Below are 20,548 nucleotides of genomic sequence, written 5' to 3'. Positions count from 1 at the left end.
CACTCAGTATCTGCTTTTGCTGCTGATTTTTTTTACATTCCTACAAATGTCACGAAGATATGGTGGCCTTTAAAACAACGGAACAGACCCCCACTCAAGACTGCATGCCCCTAGACTTGCAGTCACCATTAAATTGGCTTTGTTTCCAGGAATCAGGCCATATTTAGGATTGTACCTGTGCAGACTGACCTCCACGTTAATCTCTATATGCTATCTACTAAAAACGTAGGCAAGGAAACGCATCAGACCAAACACCCCAGAGCCCAGAGAACCGACCGGCCATTGCTTTCCAACCCCACAAACCTAACCATCGCTAGGAAGAAATCTTACTCACGGTGCACAGAGAGCAGGTATTTTATTGAAGATAAACATAGAACAGAACAAACCAAATTACCCCCGTTTGAGTTACGAGAACACTCAGTTCTCAGCATGGATGTCCCCCAAATCAAGTCAACATTTGCATCCCATTACCAGCAGCCACTTGCCGAGTATCTCTTCGCTTCCATGGGGACTGCCTGGCATCCCTGATGCTAAGGAGCCACCGAAGAACCTCCAAATGTCCGACATTCACAAACCCATCTTTTGCTTTGACCTGACCCTTCAACCTCTCCGAGTCTGCTGCCTTTTCTCAGACACACATCCAGGCACCGTTAGGGATAGTTAGAGAATCAGAAGATTCAGAAGCGCTCCGAAAAGCCTTTCCAAAAGTAATCCACAGCACTCAACAGTGAATTTAGAAACCCCAATTTTTTTCTGAGTTTGAAGTTTTTAAGCCTTGCGGATGGTTGGAGTAGGAAAAAGGAAATTTACTAGGCAGTGCAAAGGAAATCTTGTTGTCCTCTATTGTGGCAGTGGGGGTGTTGCCCAACCCTAACTTATCTGCCTTGATAAAGGAAACCAAAGAAAAGAGTAACAAGAACAAGATTTTGTCAAATTAAAAGGAACCCTTTCCTTACCTTAATAGTGCTGGCCATAATGCAATCAAGTTTATTGATCGTTAATAAATGTTAATAATAATTATTGCTTCTCTCTGACCAGAAAGTAGTTTTGATGAGGTTGTTTAGAGCGGATGAGATTGTGCTAAGTCTGGGAAATGAAGTCAGCCAATGGCAGGAAGAGGTTTCTATTGGTCCTGGCTGTCCAGCCCAAAGAAACAGGATATTTGGGAGTGGAGAGATAAGAGACCCTGAAAACAATGTTGTTTTTCTTGATGATATGCAGCCAGGAGATTTTTTTTTTTTTAATTAAAAAAAGAAAAGGCATCAATTGGGATGGCGACTGCCACAGCAGGTGTGACCGGTGTGCCGCCGTGTGACACACTGCACTGAGACCAAGGCAGGATGCAGATGTGATGGGACTCCGCATGGCTTCACATGGGCTGCAAGCACCTTGGAACCAAGGCGTTGAGGGCACCCCACTGCCCCGGGTGCCAGCCCTTCACAGCCCAATTCTTCGCAGAATTACTAGGACAGAGGACTTGAGCTCCTTTCTCCTAAAAGGAAACTTTGCAGGTGGTGTTTATTTCATGTTAATAGATGGCCATGTTCAGTAACAGCCATTGCTTGGCTGATTTTTAACAACCTATATTTATTCAACATTTCATATGAGTGTTCCAGAACAGTTTCATTTTCTTCTTCCAAATCCTTGCACTTTTTATTTGCTCTACAACAAAGTTGTTGAAAACGCGAGGACTCTAGGCTTATAGTAAACAAGAAAAATAAAGAGGAAAAATAAACCTACCCAAGTCTTGTTTTCAAGTATTTACTTAAAATCCAAATAACTGAAATGGCTACAAACGTCCCGGAATGTCAGCGAGCTGGTCTCACTCTGACAGACATCCATGTTGCAGACAACAGATCCTCACAGAACTTTTGGCTACCCAGAGATGCCATGTGAGGGCCCCATGACATGTTTAAAATCCAAGCTATAAGTTCAGGGTCACAGGTCTGTTTTCTCCTCGAAGGAAGTACAGCAAATGCAGGCCTGAACATTCCTTAGAGGGTTTCAGGACTCTAATTACTCATTTTCAGGAAATTGCTTGGAAGAAACATTTTGCTTTGAATCTAGCTACAGGAACGCAGGACCCATAAAGAGGTGTGGTCTCAATAGGGACCCGAAGAACACAATAGACCAAATCCTGAGTCATCTGGCAATTCCTGGTCGCAGAGTTGGACGTTCAGTAAATGGATTTCACTCAGACTTTAGGCCAGCATGTGTCAGAGTTCTGCCCACCAGCCCAAGCCGTTCTGGCTTTTATTATATACCTCTGATTTATCACCTCACGTTAGGATAGAAGAAGAAGGAGAAGGAGAAACATAAGGAGGGAAAGGGGGAGGAAGGAGAGGAGGAGGAGACAGGGAAGAGGGTGAGAAAAAAAGGAAGGACAAAGGAAGGAAGAGAGAAAGGAGGATGGGAAGAAGGAGGGAGGGAGGGAAAGAAAGAAGGAAAAGGAAAGAAAGAGTATATTGTAAGAAAATCATTCTGTGAAAATCAGAACTTAAGTTCTCAGCACCTACATTATGAGGGGGTGTTGATTTCCGCTCTTTTCATCTCTGAACAATGAATAAGATGGCAGGCTGATTAAAATTTTGTTTCCCCGAAAATTTCAAAGTCCTGAGCTGTTTTATCTGGGCAGCTTCCACTAGAATTCTGTAGTGCTGAGGAGAAAAGCTCTCTCAGCTTCCCCGAGAGTCCTTGCTTTTTGTTCTCTCCTAAGAAGCATCAATGTGAAATGTTAACTGTGGCCCCCGCATCATGTGACGCCCGATTATGCATTTACCAAACACCAGTTTTAAATAAGATGAACGCTTTGCTAACAAAATAGCCATGGGAGAAAACCCTGCGTGGTCCCGCCTCACCCACGCCTCCTGGTTGCTAATCCAGCCCTCAGTTGTTCCCTGAAGCAGGAAGATTAGCATTTCTACCAGGACCTAATGCTTCAGTGATGATTTGACCCGAACTCCCTGGTTCTTGCCTAATGCAAATCAAACTGTGAAGAGTGGGATTTCTTACCCCTCTATTTTGAAATAATTTCCAACTTACAGAAAAGCCACAAGATAATACACAAAACTCTTAATACCCTTCTCCTGGTTAACTCTGATTGTCTGCTGGTGCCAATGTACATCATTTGCTCCACTTTCACACACGCTCGTTCTCTCTCAATCTCTGTCTCTCCCTCCCATATTTATTTACGTATAACACACATGCAGGCATATATCCTTCATTTGCTAATGAATAAAAATATTGTTTTCTAAGAGACAAATTTATTTATTGGATACTAAAAAAGAGAAAAACAGGTGCTATTATTTGACCAATATTCGAAAGTGATCCAATAAAAAGTTAATTTGGGGATACTGAGTGGTAAATTCTGTTCCAAAATTTTACAAAGGAAACTCTTCCTCATTTCTAATGACAAAATGTTTGATTGATTCCTGTCGTCTTCAAAGAGAATAATTCTTTTTTTTTTTTTTTTTGAGACGGAGTCTCGCTCTGTCGCCCAGGCTGGAGTGCAGTGGCCGGATCTCCGCTCACTGCAAGCTCCGCCTCCCGGGTTCACGCCATTCTCCTGCCTCAGCCTCCCGAGTAGCTGGGACTACAGGCGCCCGCCACCTCGCCCGGCTAGTTTTTTGTATTTTTAGTAGAGACGGGGTTTCACCATGTTAGCCAGGATGATCTCAATCTCCTGACCTTGTGATCCGCCCGTCTCGGCCTCCAAAAGTGCTGGGATTACAGGCTTGAGCCACCGCGCCCGGCCGAGAATAATTGTTGATGTTCCAAATGGCATCATAGCATCCAAGCCTGGTAATCTCTGATTATTTAATGTAAAGTGTTTTAAAAAAAAGAACAAAAAGAAAACACTTTGACTCTTGATAGCACAAGGCACATTTTTTTTTTTTTTTGAGATGGAGTCTCGCTCTGTCGCCCGGGCTGGAGTGCAGTGGCGCGATCTCGGCCCACTTCAAGCTCCACCTCCCGGGTTCACACCATTCTCCTCCCTCAGCCTCCCGAGTAGCTGGGACTATAGGTGCCCGCCACCACGCCCAGCTAATTTCTTTGTATTTTTAGTAGAGACGGGGTTTCACCGTGTTAGCCAGGATGGTGTACGATCTCCTGACTTCGTGGTCCACCTGCCTTGGCCTCCCAAAGTGCTGGGATTACAGGCGTGAGCCACCGCCTCTGGCCAAGGCACACCTATTAACTAGAATATAGTAGTGCAGAAACCGTTTCCCAAACATTATCCTACGGGGGAATTATCTTAAGATGCAGATATCACTTCAGCTTTCCTCACCTGTACCCCAAGTCTATGCTATTAAATGGCCTCATCCCTACACCACCTAGCAGCCTAAGAACCAGGATGCCTTTCCCACCTGATACCTCCTCTCCCTAGGGAAAGATGTCCTCCAGGTCACCACACAGACCAAGTTAGGGGGCAGTATGGCACACGGCCCCTACCTGAGGCCCATCCAGGCCCAGCCTGTCAGGATAGGGTCCTTTTTCACTCTCCCTGAGACACAGCAAATACCACACTAGACCAGCACAGCCCACCCAGTGACTGTGGGCAGCAGAATCTATGAATAAAGTGTACATTTCCATTGTGTGCTTCTCCTGCACAAACCCATCTCCTGTGAATCTGCCAAGACCTTTCACTAGTCTGCTCACGTTTTACTCCAAAGAAAGAAACAAAATAATATAAAATAAATATACCATAAATTCACTGTCACAATAAAAGAAGCACTATTTTTATTTATCCTAAAACCTTTTCTTCCCATTTTCTAAAGATTGAGCAAGTTCTCATTCTTTTTCCCTTACTAACTTCTCTGTATGGAATATGGGGAGGAAGGTCAGGAGCTGAGAACACTCTGAATGACAGCCACATGGTTCTCAATGTGATACATGTGCAGAGCAAAGACAGGGGACTCATCTGAACCTCCACATCTGTGGGGACACAACAGAAGATTCACTCATGACTCATTCATGTCTTTATACATCCATACAATGGAATGCCCACCCTCCTCAAAAACATTGCAGGAAAATGATGTAGTAGATGAACACTTAGCAATATGGAAAACTGCTCTGATATCCTACCTAGTTAGTTAAAAATCACAGTATATAGGAGAATTATATCATAGACCCATTTTGTTAAAAAGGCAGATGGGGGTGGCCATGCATTCCATTCCAAGGCATCTGTGAACCTGAGGAACAGACACCATGAGCGAAGCTCACCTTCCCGAGTTGAAAAATGAAATTCAATGGTGGCAGACACGTCCAAGGAATATTATGGGGACTTGATCCCTTTCCGAATCTTGTGATAGATGAATGTGTGGAGATGTCAACTAGCTGGCAGCAGAACAATATTGGAATGGTGGTAATACAAGGAAATAGTATTATCATGTTAAAAACTTTGGAATGAGTATAAATAATGGCTGTTCAACAGAGAAACCCATGTCCCCTCTCCAAAGGGCCTGTTTTACTATATGTAAAAATTAGGTCATGTATGTTTTCATATTAGACTTTTTGTTAAATAACCTTTTGTAACAGTCAAAAAATAAAAAATAAATAAAAAGGCAAAGTAAAAATATTGACAGCTATATATATTACAATACTAGTGGCAGAGAAGCTTCTTGCTTTTTCCCCTTCTTCTTTGCTTCACTTATATTTTCAAAACATAAATTTGTAATAAACATAAATTATATCCTCATATAAAAATACGTAAGTAACATGCAATATTGTACATTTTTGTAAATGTCTGAAAGATACAAGCATGTTCTGGAAAAAGTGCAGCCCACAATACTTGTAGGAGTCAAACCTTTTATGCATGCATACCCAAATGCATGTTCTTTTTTAAATGTCTACAACAAGCATCGAGCTCTTATTTTTTTTTTTTCCATTTTATTAAGAAAACCCAGAAACGCTCATGAGTTTTGTGGAGGCCATCTATGCAGCATTAATCCATTCAGGTGATATTAATGGCACACCTTTTCCTGCCAGGAACTCTGGTAGGCACTCAGGAAGCCAGGATTACAGGGCTCTATCCAGTTACCACGTGTCTCGGCATTCGGGAAGCTTATCTGTCTCCTCAAATTCTGCACATGTAAAACTTCGAGCCTGGGAGCAACCCATGAAATGCAGGTTTTTAACGACAAAACAATAGGATAAAAGTGCTGTATATTGTCCTTAAGATGACACATGAATTTAAAATGCATAGTGTTTGGATTATTCATGAGAGCCCTGCAAGAACGACGTCCCAAGGATTTTTGCCAGGAACATGCCTGAGATTGTAGATAAGAATCAAGCATCTGGGGCTGCCGCACAATGGAAAACTCCAGCACTCTGTGGAACTTTCCCATCCGCAGCAGTTGGTGGATTTGCCTGAGAACATACGTGGCATTAAGACACGCTCAGCCCTCAAGGGCACCCAGTCAGTGCTGTTTAAGGACGGCTTTTCTGTTCACGGCATACTTCATAATTATAGCTTCACTCCATTGGATACAACTACGTGAGTATGTGTGTATGAGTGTGTGAGTGTGTGTATGAGCATGTGTGTGTGTGCGGGGGTGGGGGGTTGGGGGGAGTGCCATATCCCCCAGCAGCACATTAAGAAATAATCCAATTACAATTTAAATAACCATTGTTTCAACACTTTCTCTAAGTGGTGAATGTATTCTTCAGTCTCTTGGTTGATCTGAACTAATAGAAACCAAGGAAGCTGTTATCACATACCAAATCCTCAACTTCTCAACAGCAAGTTGCAATTTCCTTAATATTGAAGCACACGTCAGTTCAGTTCTATCAGCTCACATGGAGCAATGATTTCAATAAACACAATTTCATAAGCATCCCACACATTCTCAAGTTTATGCCAATTTTGCTCTTACTCAACTCCACATGACTTTAAAAATTCAGGAATATTAAAACCATTATCAAGGACTCCAAATATGCCAATGTACTATCTGTGGTTTTAAGAAAGAAATCTAAGAGGAGAGTAATTATTTTGTCACCATTATTTAGTTTAAAAGAAATTTTAAATGTATTGTTCCAATTATTAGGCTTCTCTATATATTTTGGAAACCATTAAATGAGTTTCAACTTCTTTATCCATGTAACTGGGTATAGTTGAGCACAGATGTTACAGACATCACGGTGCCACTGGTGCCCATAAGGCTTGGCATACCCACAGGGCACATCATTAAGAGTCATGAAAGTATCTGACTAGCATCCCCCTCTACCCCCGACTCAGATCCAAAGTATGCTTTCCCAGGTACTGTCCCTTGTCACCATCCTTGGCCGAACTGACAATTTATCCCAGGTTGTTGAAATTAATTTTGTTTGATTTCTAGCCAGAATTTTAAATGATTTTTTAAGAACTGTGTCAATCTCACCTATAAGATACTAAACAGCATCACTTGTTTTTGTCTTAATCTGTCACTATTTTATGAATTATTTTCAAAGAAAATACAGATTACTTCTTAAAGAAAGATCATAAGTGGCACTATAATGGTATTCAACTGAGAGAAATTCATGGAGAAGCCTGCATTAATAATTTTTCCTGCTGCTTCCTAAAATCGGCTTTTAGTTTTCGGTTGAGGTGGACTTTAATTCGACATCACCTCATCCGATGATTTATTTGCTAATTTATTTCTATCACAAATGGAATCAGAAATGAAGCGAAGGCAAAAAATCTTTGCCACAAATTCATTTGTATTTGCATGAGTATCACCAGGCTACCTGCGGATGCAATGAAGCCCTGTACCTGTGCTTGAAGTCAGGAGCATAGGACACTGGGAGTCTGTCTCAGCGCAGTAACTGCTACATGGAACACTCCACACGGTATCCTCTCCGCCCGAGCCCTCCTCATCCCTCACCCCCTCTCCACACCTCACCCTCTCCACACTGTATCATCTCCTACTGCAAGCAACGCAGAGGACACAGAGGTGCAGCTGACGTGAAGGCAGGCCAGTTCTTTTCCAATTCACTCATATGAAAATCTGTTAAATCCTGTTAAATGCACCGACTTGAACTGAAACGATGATGTCAGTAAATTGGTTGTTGTCATCTGATGCCCACACAGATCTCAGCACATCTTTTGGGAAAGGCTGCAGTGTTCAAGGGGTACTAGAAATGCTCTTTCGGAGTGGACTGGCCGTGATAAGTCAAAAAATATTACAGCCGATAGGGATAAATCATGGTTTTCCCACTGCGCAGTTGCCTGGTGGAGATTATTCTAGCTTTTATTTACAGCTACAAAAATAATCCTGCCTCAAGGATTTTAGGAAGCAACCACCTCCTGCCCAAAGAACTACACTGCATTGTTGACTTGCCAGCTAGAAACCAGACGTGAGCCGTGTAGGGAAGTTCCCTTTGAACGGCTTGAATTGTTGTCACTAGAGGGTGCTAAACGTCCCTCAAAAAGGCCTTTAGAGCGCATACTAGTATGCCTCATTCTTGATTTAAATTCTTCGAATTGACATTATTTCACCAAGTGGTCTCATTTTTTACTTGTTAAAATTAAGATCTAACATTTATAATGCAGAAATGGGTTTTCTTTTGGAAAAATTTGAATTCTTCATTATTATAGAACATAAAGAAATATACATGTTTTAGGAGTAAAGATGAACGACACAGATCTGAATATAAGATTCAAGGCATAAATCTGGGGGGTGAGACTTGACCATGCAAATTGTATAATTGCTTTATGCCACTGTTAATGATTTTAAAGCCTGAACAATTTTCCACTTTACAATAATTTTAGATTGTTCGATATGTTGCCAAATGTGAGTTGCATCAAATTCGGTAAATTTAGAGGCTGTTTGTTTTCTCTGTACACAATACTGACGTCAGGGCTAGTGCCTGCCTAAACTCAGAAACGAGTAGATCCTTTCCAGAAGTAAGTGTTATAGGAGGAATATGGATTATACTATAATACGTTAGATGCGAAAAATACCTCATGGTCCCTTCCTTTCTCAAAAAAACCACGTAGTATTTTGGAATATGCATGGAGTATATCGCTTCTAAAAATGGTACTTTATGTATATATGAAGTAAAATAAGCCTTAAAACTTCATATGCAGGTTTTCTTGAAAATATTATATTTTTACACTTATTATACATTTACACTGACTCTTTGGTCATCAAAACATTATACACTTAAGCAAAAAGAAATATAATCAATTTTGCAACTTTCCTCTTTCTGTCTTTGCTTGTACTTGAAAATATCTGCAGTATTTCCTTTTCTCTCCCCTCCCACTTTGGTTCATATACCAAGGAATCGTGAGGTCAATGGGTGACAGTTGTTTGTTTGTGTTCAGGGCTGTCGGGCAGGGCTGGGTGTGGGTAAGGTTCTGACCGACATCTGAAGAGGCTTCACCCACTGCGGTTTAGGATACATTTTCCTCTCGCTCTGCCAGTAGAACAGGGAGGCTCGTTTTCAATGTGTTCTACAGAAGGATAATTAAGGCAGTGTTTCATCTGCTCATCTGCTATTTTTAAAGGGAAACAAACATAACCTTTTCATGTGAGAGGCATCGCAAACTAGATGGGAGGAGGCCTGGACCCTGTAACAGTCGTACGTTCCAGTTCCAGCTTCACTGGGGTGCAACTGCTGATAAAAGACGCTGGCTCGAGAAAAAGCGACCCTGGGCTCTGCACCGCCAGCAAGCACAATACGAATTGCTAATGATGAGCTGGCTTAGGTAGGAACTGAGGACTGTGAGTGCAGGGCTAACCTCTAGTTCACAGGAGGGGTCACTGGCACGCACTGGAGGTGGGGAGCCTTCGTGATATGTCTCCGAACGGAAGAGTCCGTGCAGCATCCTGATATCAGGGACCTTGGCTTCATCCCCAACTGCTTGGTGACCCCAATGCGTCATTTAATTCATTTGTGCCAATTTTCCTTTTTCAATCAACCAGTAACTTTGCAGGTTTGTTCAAAGAAGAAACTAAAATGCACTGGAGATGGAAGGCACCCATCTTCCTGGAGCCCCAGTGCTGACACTGGGAGGGGAGCCCCAGAGATTCCCTCATGACTGCGTCAGTGATGGCCCTCAACAAGCACTTGCTGAATGAGTGAATGAACGAATGAATGAACGAAGCCGGCCACAGAGCCAGGAGTATCAGGGAAGGGCAATACTGGCTGTGTCAGTGGCTAGTCCAGGAGAGCCCTTCAAGAACCCAGAGTTTGACTTGACCTTGGGACTCCCCTGGGATAGGTAAGGTTCTCTCAACAGCAGTTGACAGGAGGGCTCTGGGACAGGCCCAGCCAGTTTCAGTCCAGCCAGCTGTGGCTCCCCTGAAGGGATGTGGCCAGGCCCAGCTATGGCCAAAGCACCAGCCAGTCCCTCAGTTCTGAACAGAACGTACCTAGCATGAGTGCCTTCATTTGCTTTTAAAATGCCTGCTGACCATCCACAAAGTTAAGATGATAGCTGGGACTTAAGTTGTGAGGAACCAATGGCTCCTCCATCACTCTCTCACACACACACATGCACATGCACACACACACAGACACACACACACAGATGCATGTACACATACACAGACACAGACATGCACATACACACATACACACACAGACACATACACAGAAGCACACACACAAACATATAGACACATGCATGCACACAGACCCACATACACATACACACAGACACACAGACACACACATGTGAAAACACATACACAAAGACACACATACACACAGGCACAAAGACAGACAGACATAAACACACATACATACAGACACACATAAACACACATACATATACACAGACACACATCTAAACTGACACACACATGCACACACAGACACACATACACACAGACATATGCACACAGACACACAGAAGCACACAAACACAGACACGCATACACACAGGCACACAGACACACACACACACATGCAGACACACACATACACACAAAGACAGACACATATAAACACACACACACGCACACATGTATATACATACAGACAGGCAGACACAGACACACATATACACACACACAGACACACAATGGATGGTATTGATATCTATGAATAGATGAGAGAGAGAGACAGAGCAGGAGGTCATCTGCTCCCCACCCCTCTTCTCCCCACTGTCACCACCTCTCTCCCAAATCTCGCTGCAGGCCCTCTGAGCTGTGGAAGTGGCTTTTTTGGGCTGTCTTCTCAGATTGGGTCATTGGGAAGTGAGGAAGGTAAATTTTCTCTAAGAGACCTCCCAAATCTGTATCTTATGAGATTTTCGTCTCAATAATTGAGCTAATATTACCTGTAAGCAAGTGGATAGTCAATAAAAAAAAAAAATACCAGCTGTAAGAACGAATGAATGAATGAGTGGATGAGTGGATGAGTATACATCCTCTATTTTGCTGGCATCGTGATAAGTTTACAGCAGATTTATCTGGATTTCAATATAAAAGAATAGCTCCCATTTGTATACAGCTTAGTCCTTGTAATTTTCCAAAGTAACTCTGATTAAAATTATTTCCAGCCAAACTATTTAGGCAACTGGGTTGGTTTCACACGTACTTATTAGAAACCATTAGAATGGCATATTGATTGCATTTCTAGACATTTGCCATGTCACCATGGCAACTGTATTTCCCAAGATGGCCCAGTAGGATTTCCCCTCATGCATAACCTTCTATAAAATGACACTGGCTTTGCTTCCATCAGAAAGTGAGGTCCATGTTCTCACTCCTGGAATCTGAGTGGGGCTGTGACTACAGCAGAAGTTCAGCTATGTGGCTTCCAAGGCTACCTCGGAAAGGTGATAAGAACTTCCACCTGAATAGAGCTTCTGCTTGATTTTCTTGGGAACAGCCACTCTTAAACCTCAGCCACCACACGGGGAGAAAGCCCAAGCCACGTGACGAGGCCATTTGTAGTTGTTCCGGGTATCAGTCCCAGCCCACAGCCAGCATCAACCCCCAGAGGTATAAACGAAGAAACCAAGATCAATCCAGCCCCAGCTGGCACTTGACTGCAAACCTATAAGAGACTCCAAGCAAATAATATCTATCTCAGCCCAGTCAAGCTCTGGAACCATGAGAGATTCTAAATAATAAAGTGATCATTGTGATTTTAAGCCACTGAGTCCTGGAGTGATTTGTTATACAATGACCGGGCATTGGCATACCATCAGAAGATTCCTTACTCAAGAAGAAACTTTTACAATGTTGCTACAGCAGAAAATATTCCTTCTGTATGATCATTCATCCATTCATCAAATCTTGATTGACACTGGCTATGTGCTAAGCATTGTCGGTCACTGAAGGTGCAGAAAAGAAGCAAAGCAGTATTCAGCCAAACAAACAACTTGCATATTGGATAGAGAGAAAAATATGCCAAAATTACAACAGTATTTTGACCCAATGGAAAGGACCTAAGAAGGGAACATCAACAGTTCCTTCCTATTCTTTTCCACCCTTTTTCTTTCTGGACCCATTAAATGTAGAGGTGCCTCAGGGTCACTTTACCCCATGAGAGTAGGTACCCTCCTCCCCCATCCCTAACTTTGATCTTCACTCTACGCCCAATGCCAGCAGCTCCCCAAGCTCCTCCACGCTGCTGGCACCCCACTCCCATTCTCTGGAAACATCTCTGCCCATCAACCTCAGATTACTTTCCCAAGGAGATGTGGGAAAACTTCAATTTTCCCCTCTGCGACTTGCAGAGAAATGGGGGTGGTAAATGAGAAGCAGAGGGAGAGGGTGGGGGTTCATTACCTTGAGTTACTAAAAAGAAAAGCCCTAGTGTTTAGAAGGCGCTGTTATTATTTTCTCTGAAACATTAGCTCCTAGAAATCAGGGGCTCTGTCCCTAGCATGGTCTCTAAGGCTTGCAGGACGCCCCGGGGGCTTCCCTCAGTCAATTTTGACTCTAATGAGAGCCATCTGGAAGGCTGCAATGGTGGGCCTCGCTGACCACTGGACAGGGCCTTCGCTGTGGGCACAGGGACGTGCACAGGTTCACAGAATGTGTCTCCCTTTCTGAGAACCATGGTCCTGTGTGCTCCTTTCCCAAGGAAAGCAGGAGAAAGAAAACCCACAGTCCTGAGTGGGATTCTCCCCAAACATCTATAAAGCTTCTTTAAAGAAGTCAAGTTATCATAATTAAACTCACATATGGAACGCCTGTAGACAACGCGTTGCTGTTCCAATCCCAGGGAGTCAGGGCACCCAAAGCTCACCTCCCAGACGGAGCTAGGATTTGAGATACTGGATTCCACATTACTTAAAGCTGTTCAAGCTTTTCATCAGGAATGGAAAGCATTAATGCATCTCACACGTCACTCTCTGTTTTATGGAATTCTTACACTGGGGAGCTCTTTTTATTTTACTATTTTTCTTTAACAGCCAGAACACTGAGAAGTTCGCAAAGACATTTTTCAGCTGCCTTTAGTGACCCTTAACTCAGGAGGTTTTGCCTAATCTGTAAATTGGAGTTGAAAATATTTCTGTACTTTTGGAGTGGGGAGCTTTTTGTCTTTAAAAGAGTGGAACGACACTAACAATAGGGCTATACATACATTGTGCTTCTTTGTCAGTTACTGCAAACCAAAACCAGATGTGAAGTATCAGCGGCTACCTCATAGTGACCCATGGAAGCTGAGGCTAATCCAGATCATTCTTAATAACTCAAAACTGCCACCTTTTAACCACCTAATTTTTTTCTCACTTACAAATGCAAAAAAAGGAATTGACAGTACACATTGAAATCCATTTTCCCCTGACCACTTACAGATTTTCTCCAATAAGAGCCAGGAATAAAAGCTCACTCCACTAAATCAAGCAGCCATCGTCTGAATACGCTTTAGTTTAGGTAATCATCACCTTGAACAAACCAAGATCTGGAAGGAAGGTTTCTGATCTTTAACAAACCAAGATTTGAAAACTAGATATTCCTGTCATGACCTTTCCCCAACATTCAGTATGTAAGGGATTCACTGGATCATTAGACTGCTTATAAATATAAGAAAACACAGAAGGTTTACTGTGAAGAAGTTAGAAACCTAACAAATGTTTCCCTAACATTGAAACCCCCTGAATTTTCAATAATTTTCCTGAATTTAAAGGTAATGAATATAAATGAAGAACAAAATCAATAGATACAGGAATGATTCATAACCTTCCAAATGAATAAATCAATCATTCCGCCCTAAATTTGAACATTCAATCAATATTTTGTCTATTTACTAAATCTAAGAGGAACTACTTTAACATAAAACTAAATATGAAATTATTTCCAACACTGGATATTGTGTTTTACCTTACAGCAGGCTCAAAGTGGAATGCCTGTGGGTCCAAACCTAGGCATTGATTGATTTTTAATACCTACAAATACAGCAGTTACACTGTCATGCTACACATGAGACTTCCTACACTGAAATTAGACTATACATATGTAGACATAAAAGATAAGACACAATCATATCATATTTCCTGAAATCTAATACTTTGGATGGTAAGATGTAAAGCACATCATGATTTAAAGTATCACTAGGAAAGAAAAAACAATTCTGCCAATCAAAATTCACCATAATACTTCCTAATCAATCAATTGTAAGACACATCCCAATTTTTGAGCAAGAATAAACATGTTAAAATTAACACAAATTGGTACACTTGTGATGCAATAAATCATAAAAGCACTAAAATGTCACTGCAATAGACCACAAGGTTTCTCAACCTTGGCAGCATCGACATTTCGGGTTAATTATCTGTTGTGGGGGCTGTCCTGTGCATGGCAGGATGTTTGCTAGCATTCCTGGCCTCTACCCACTAGATGCCAGTAACACCTCACTGACTCCAATTATGACAACCAAAACTGTCTTTAGACATGACCAACTGTCCCTGAAGGTGCAACCAAACACTGTCCCAGTTGAGAACCACTGGAATAGAGCAATTCAGTTTTACCAGCCTTGTAATATAATTGTGTGTGGGCAGTGTGTGCATGACACGCTGTCAGCCAAATGGAAGGTATATTGTCACATGGAATATATTGACCTGAAAAACATCACATAGACCAACAGCTGGTACATATACAAGAGTGTGTCCTGCCCATCCTAACCCACACAATGCAAAAGATCCTGGATGACCACGAGTCACCATCACAGGAGTTTACTATCCATAAGTGTAAACCATCCAAGAAAAGTGAAAACAGATTAAAGAAAATAAAAATAAATAAACCACCACACGATATTTGGGCCTAGCCAGATAACAACAATGAAAAAATGTAATATTTTGCAGCATTGGCAAGAATGTGAAGGAATGAGCATTGACATTCATGTACAATGGGAATAAAATAATTTATCCTTTGACTCCGTGATTGATATTCTAGAAATCCATTTTTTAAGAAATACTTACAATAGACAGTTATAAGTACAAAGAATGTCCACTATTACACACTCAGTAACAGTAAAATACGAAAATAAACTATGTCTTTCAATCAGATATTGGATAATTATACTACACAGTAGTAAGAAGAATGAGATAGATATTAATCTACTGCATAGAAAATATTCAAAGTATAATAAGTTTTAGAAAATTATCACATATGTATATTAGTATAAACAGAGAAAACATCTTAAAATACAAATTTCAGTTTTGAGGTTTGGATCATGGAGTAACTGCCCCCTTTTCAAGTCAAACAGTTGAGAAAATTTGGGATAAAACAAGTGTGTGCTACCTTTGTAATCAGATGAAGTATTTTAAACTAATTCATATTTCAACATAGAAATACTGACATGCCAAGAAAATTTAAATATATTAATTAAAACTTACGGGCCAGGTGCAGTGGCTCACGCCTGTAATCCCAGCACTTTGGGAGGCCGAGGCGGGCAGATCACAAGGTTAGGAGATAGAGACTATGGTGAAACCCCGTCTCTACTAAAAATACAAAAATTAGCTGGGCATGGTGGCGTGTGCCTGTAATCCCAGCTACTCGGGAGGCTGAGGCAGGAGAATCGCTTGAACCAGGGAGTCGGAGGGTGCAGTGAGCCAAGATCACGCCACTGCACTCGAGCCTGGCGACAGAGTAAGACTCCGTCTCAAAAAAAAAAAAAATCAAAAACTAAACAAACAAACAAAAAACCTAAAAAAAAAACTTATGATAGGCTGCCAATTAGACTTTATAGGATACATAAATATATTAATATGGCTACAAAGAGGCTGAAACTTATTCATTGAGACAAGAGTATTTATTGAGCATCGACTTTATTAAATACACTGTTAGTAAGATAACAAGTGAAACTTGTTAAAAAAAATTAGGAAAAAAGAAATTTGAGTTGAGTTCCCAAAATATAGGGAATATTCAGATCGCAGGTGAAATTGGGTAAAGGATTTGTTTCATCATGAAAGGAGCAAATAAATTAAAGGGGAGGTTATGCTGAGAAATATATCAGTATGAGGAAATATCCTGACATCTACAGACAAATATTCATTGCTAATTCATTTGGGCACTGAGGATTCACAAGAATAATTAAAAACACATAATATAAAATCCTTCTGATTAGAGCACATTTTACGGCACTGCATAAAGAGATGGTTGTAGGAGTCATTTATATTTTAATACTAACTTGAACAAGGCTTGGTTCTGCAAATAAAACAGAAGAGTAAATATGAAGTGGAGCAAATAATGTTACTGTTTCTGTTGGTGAGCTTCCATAGGAAAGAGGCAAAGGCATCAATCGCAAAAAAGTTAGAAAAACCCAAAGAAAGAAGAAGAAAAATAACAAAGATGAGAACAAAATTAAGAAAATTTGTAAATAAGCATATGGTAGAGAAGATAAACAAAACCCAATCTGGTTCTCAGAAAAGATTAGCTATGTATAAGTCACTGGTTATTATAGAGAGAAGAGAGGGAAGGTTACAATAACCAAAGTCAACAATAAAAAGGGGACTATTTGTACAGATGCTATAGACATTGGAAGAATAATAGAATATTATGATCAATTTCCTATCAATAAATGTGAAAAATTAGTTGAAATAGATAATAGCCTTGGAAAATACAATTTACCAAAACTGTCAAAAGAAAAAACACAAAACCTGAACTCCTATAATTATTAAAGACATTGACTGAAAAATCTCAGACCTCTTAAAGGACAACTACAAAAATAAAAAAGAAAGAAAGAAAGTTAGTTCCAGGCCAGACTGCTTTATCAGCAAATTCTAATATGCATTTAAAAAAATGATGCCAGTCTTACATAAGCTTTTCAGATAAAACAAAAGAAAGCTTAATACCGAACTGTAACTAGAAAATAATTTAAAAGGGAAAATTATAGACCAATTTCATACATAAACATAGATGCAAAATCCTAAATAAAATTCTAGAAAACAAACCCAAAAGTATATAAAACAATAATATATATATTGTGAACAAATTGGATTTATTTTAAGAATGAAAACTTGTTTCAATCAATATAAATAATCAAATTTACATTGTAAAGAAAATTTATATAATTTTAAACAGAAGAAAAGCATTTAATAAAATTCAATATCTATTCATATTAAAAATTATTAGTAAATTAGAAATAAAGAGGAAGCTTATAAATCCTATGAATTGATAAAGGGAATCTACCAAAATCTACAGTAAACCATGCATTTTCACGTCAAAACTTTAAAATTTAATCCTTTGAAGTTGGGGGAAAAGACAAAGAAACCTCACATATTACCACATTTGTCTGAAATTGAATTGGAGGTCCTGGTTAGTAAATAAGGCAAGGAAATGAAATGAAATGTTAAAGGATTGGGAAAAAGTAAATAAAACTTTATTTACAGATGACACCATTTTTTTACAGAGAATTTCTAAGATAATTTGGAAAGAAATCATTAGAATTAATAACTGAGTTTGAAAACTTTGCTAGATACAAGGTCAATATAGAATTTTGGTTCTATATATCAGCATAAACATCAATAGAAATCAAAATCTCTAAGTGATACTATTTTCATTAGCATTAAAAATACCTTACAATATGGAAATAAATCTAACATGTGCAGAACCTTTACACCAAAAACTACAAAATATTGTTAAAAGAAGACCAAAATAAATGGACAGATATATTCATGGATTGAAAAACTTAATAATCAAAGATATAATTTTCTTCAAATTGATCAATAGATTCAATGTAGATGCAATCAACATTTCAACAAAATTTTTGTGAAACTTGAGTGATTCTAAAATATGTATGGAAATGCAGACTTCAAAACAGACAACATGCTCTTAAAGAAGAGTGAGACATACAAAATATTATCAGAGACTATTACAAACTAGAAAACCTAGAGGAAATGGATACATTTCAGAACTCATACAATCTGTGAAGATTGAATCAGAAAGATAATGAAAATCTAAACAGATCAATAACAAGTAATAAGATTGGATAAGAAAAAAAATCTCCCAACAAAGAAAAGTCAAGGACCAGATGGTTTCACTGCTGAATTCTACCAAACTTAGAAAGAAGAACTAATACCAATCCTCACCAAGCTATTCCAAAAAATTAAAGAGGAGGGAATTCTTCCTAATTCATTCTATGAGGCCAACATTACCCTCATACCAAAATAAGACAAGGACACAACCCAAAAGAAAACTACGGGCCAGTATTCCTGATGAACATCACTTCAGTTCAGCAGGGATACGAGCCAATATTTCTGGTGAATACCAGTTTTCTAGTATTTTGTTCAGCAAAAGTTATTAACAAAATATTAGCAGGTTGAAAACAGCACATCAAAAAGATAATGCACCATGGTCAAGTGGGATGTATCCCAGGGATGCAAGGATGGTTCAACATACAAAAATCAATAACTATGATACATCACATCAATAGAAAAAAACAAAAACCATATGATCATATCAATAAATGCAGAAAAATCATTTGATAAAATTTAACATTGCATCATAATAAAAACTCTCAACAAACTAGGTACAGAAGAAACATACCTCAATATAATAAAGTCCATACATGATGAACCCACAGCTAGCATTATACTGAATGGGAAAAGGCTGAGAGTCTTTCCTCTAAGAACTGGAACAAGACAAGGATCCTTATTTTTGTCATTTCTATTCAATATAGGACTGGAAGTCTTAGCCAGAGCAATCAGGCAACAGAAAGAAATAAAAGTCATCCAAACTGGAAAAGAAGTCAAACTGTCCCTCGTTGTAGATGACATGATCTTACATCTAGAAAAACCTACAGACTCCACCAAAAAACTCTTAGGTTTACTAAAGAAATTCAGTAAAGTTGTAGGATACAAAATCAACATTTAAAAAAAAAACAGTAGCATTTATATACCCAATAATGCACTGGCTAAGAAAAAAATCAAGAAGAAATTCCCATTTACAATACCTGTAAGGAAAAAAAAAATCTAGGAAAAAAATTAACCAAGGAAGCGAAAAATCTCTACAAAAAAACTACAAAACACTAATGAAAGGAATGGCAAAGGACACAAACAAATAAAAAGACATTGCATGGTCATGGATCAGAAGAACTAATATCATTAAAATGACCATACCACCCAAATAAATCTAGAGATTCAATGCAATCCCTGTTAAAATAGTAAAGTCATTTTTCATAGGAATAGGAAAAAAAATCTTAAAATTTGTATGAAAGCGAAAAGGAGGCTGAAGAGCTAAAGGAACCCTGAACAAAAACAACAAAACTGGCAGCATCACATAACCTGACTTCAAAATATATTACACGGCTCTAGTAACTGAAAGAGCATGATACTGGTATAAAAAACAGACACATAGACCAATGGAACAGAATTGATAACCCAGAAATAAATCCACATATTCACAGCCAACTGATTTTCAACAAAGGTATCAACAACATACACTGGGAAAGGACACCCTCTTCCCAATGAATGGTGCTGGATTAATTGGATATCCATAGGCAAAAGAATAAAACTGGACGTCTATCTCTTGCCATATATAAAAAATCAACTCAAGGTAGATGAAAGACTTAAACCTAAGACCCAAAATTATAAAACTATTAAAAGAAAACAGAAAAAACATTTCAGGACAGTGATCTAAGCAAAGATTTAATGGCTAAGACCTCAAAAGCACATGCAACAAAAAACAGACAAATGAGACTATATTAAACTAAAACACTTCTGCACAGCAAAGGAAACAAAACAATCAGCAGAGTGAAGAGACAAGCTGTTGAATGGGATAAAATATTTGCAAATTGTTCATCTAGTAAGAGAAAATCCAGAATATACACAAAACTCAAACAACTCAACAATTAAAAAAACAAAAAACTTTTATAAGGTGGGTAAAGAACATCAATAGACATTTCTCAAAAGAATACAAGGAAACGGCCCTCAAGCATATGAAAAAAAAAAAAAACAACAACACTCAACATCACTAATCATCAGGGAAATGCAAAATCAAAGCTACAATGAGATATCATACCCTAGTTAGAATGGCAATTATTAAAAAGACAAAAAATAACAGATGCTGGCCAGAATGCAGAGGAAAGGGAACTCTTCTATGCTGTGGTTGGGAATGTAAATTAGTACAGCCACTATAGAAAACAGTAGAGAGATTTCTCAAAA

The 20,548-nt window shown here is 39.4% G+C and overlaps 1 protein-coding gene and 1 pseudogene across 14 annotated transcripts in view; one reads left to right on the top strand and one right to left on the bottom strand.

Annotated features, from left to right (window-relative positions):
* ERG (ETS transcription factor ERG) overlaps positions 1-20,548 on the bottom strand; it is a 281,329-nt gene that overhangs the window by 116,872 nt on the left and 143,909 nt on the right. For 3 of the 14 annotated variants that reach the window (XM_005548687.5, XM_005548689.5, XM_045389308.3), the window contains exon 1: positions 957-1,071. The exons of 6 other annotated variants lie outside the window; for them this stretch is intronic. In XM_005548687.5, coding sequence (XP_005548744.1) covers positions 957-974 — 18 coding nt within the window. In that variant the 5' untranslated portion in view covers positions 975-1,071. Of the gene's footprint in view, positions 1-471; positions 745-956; positions 1,072-20,548 lie in introns of those variants that run through there. 5 more of the 14 variants (XM_015446856.4, XM_045389306.3, XM_045389307.3 and 2 more) reach the window with 2 other exon arrangements.
* On the top strand, positions 5,209-5,502 carry LOC107129066 (small nuclear ribonucleoprotein G pseudogene; annotated as a pseudogene).

This window comes from Macaca fascicularis, chromosome 3 (assembly GCF_037993035.2).
Source record: "Macaca fascicularis isolate 582-1 chromosome 3, T2T-MFA8v1.1".
Classification (NCBI taxonomy): Eukaryota; Metazoa; Chordata; class Mammalia; order Primates; family Cercopithecidae; genus Macaca; species Macaca fascicularis.
Note: the sequence above shows the minus strand (reverse complement) of the source record. Positions and strands in the feature narration are given on the sequence as shown.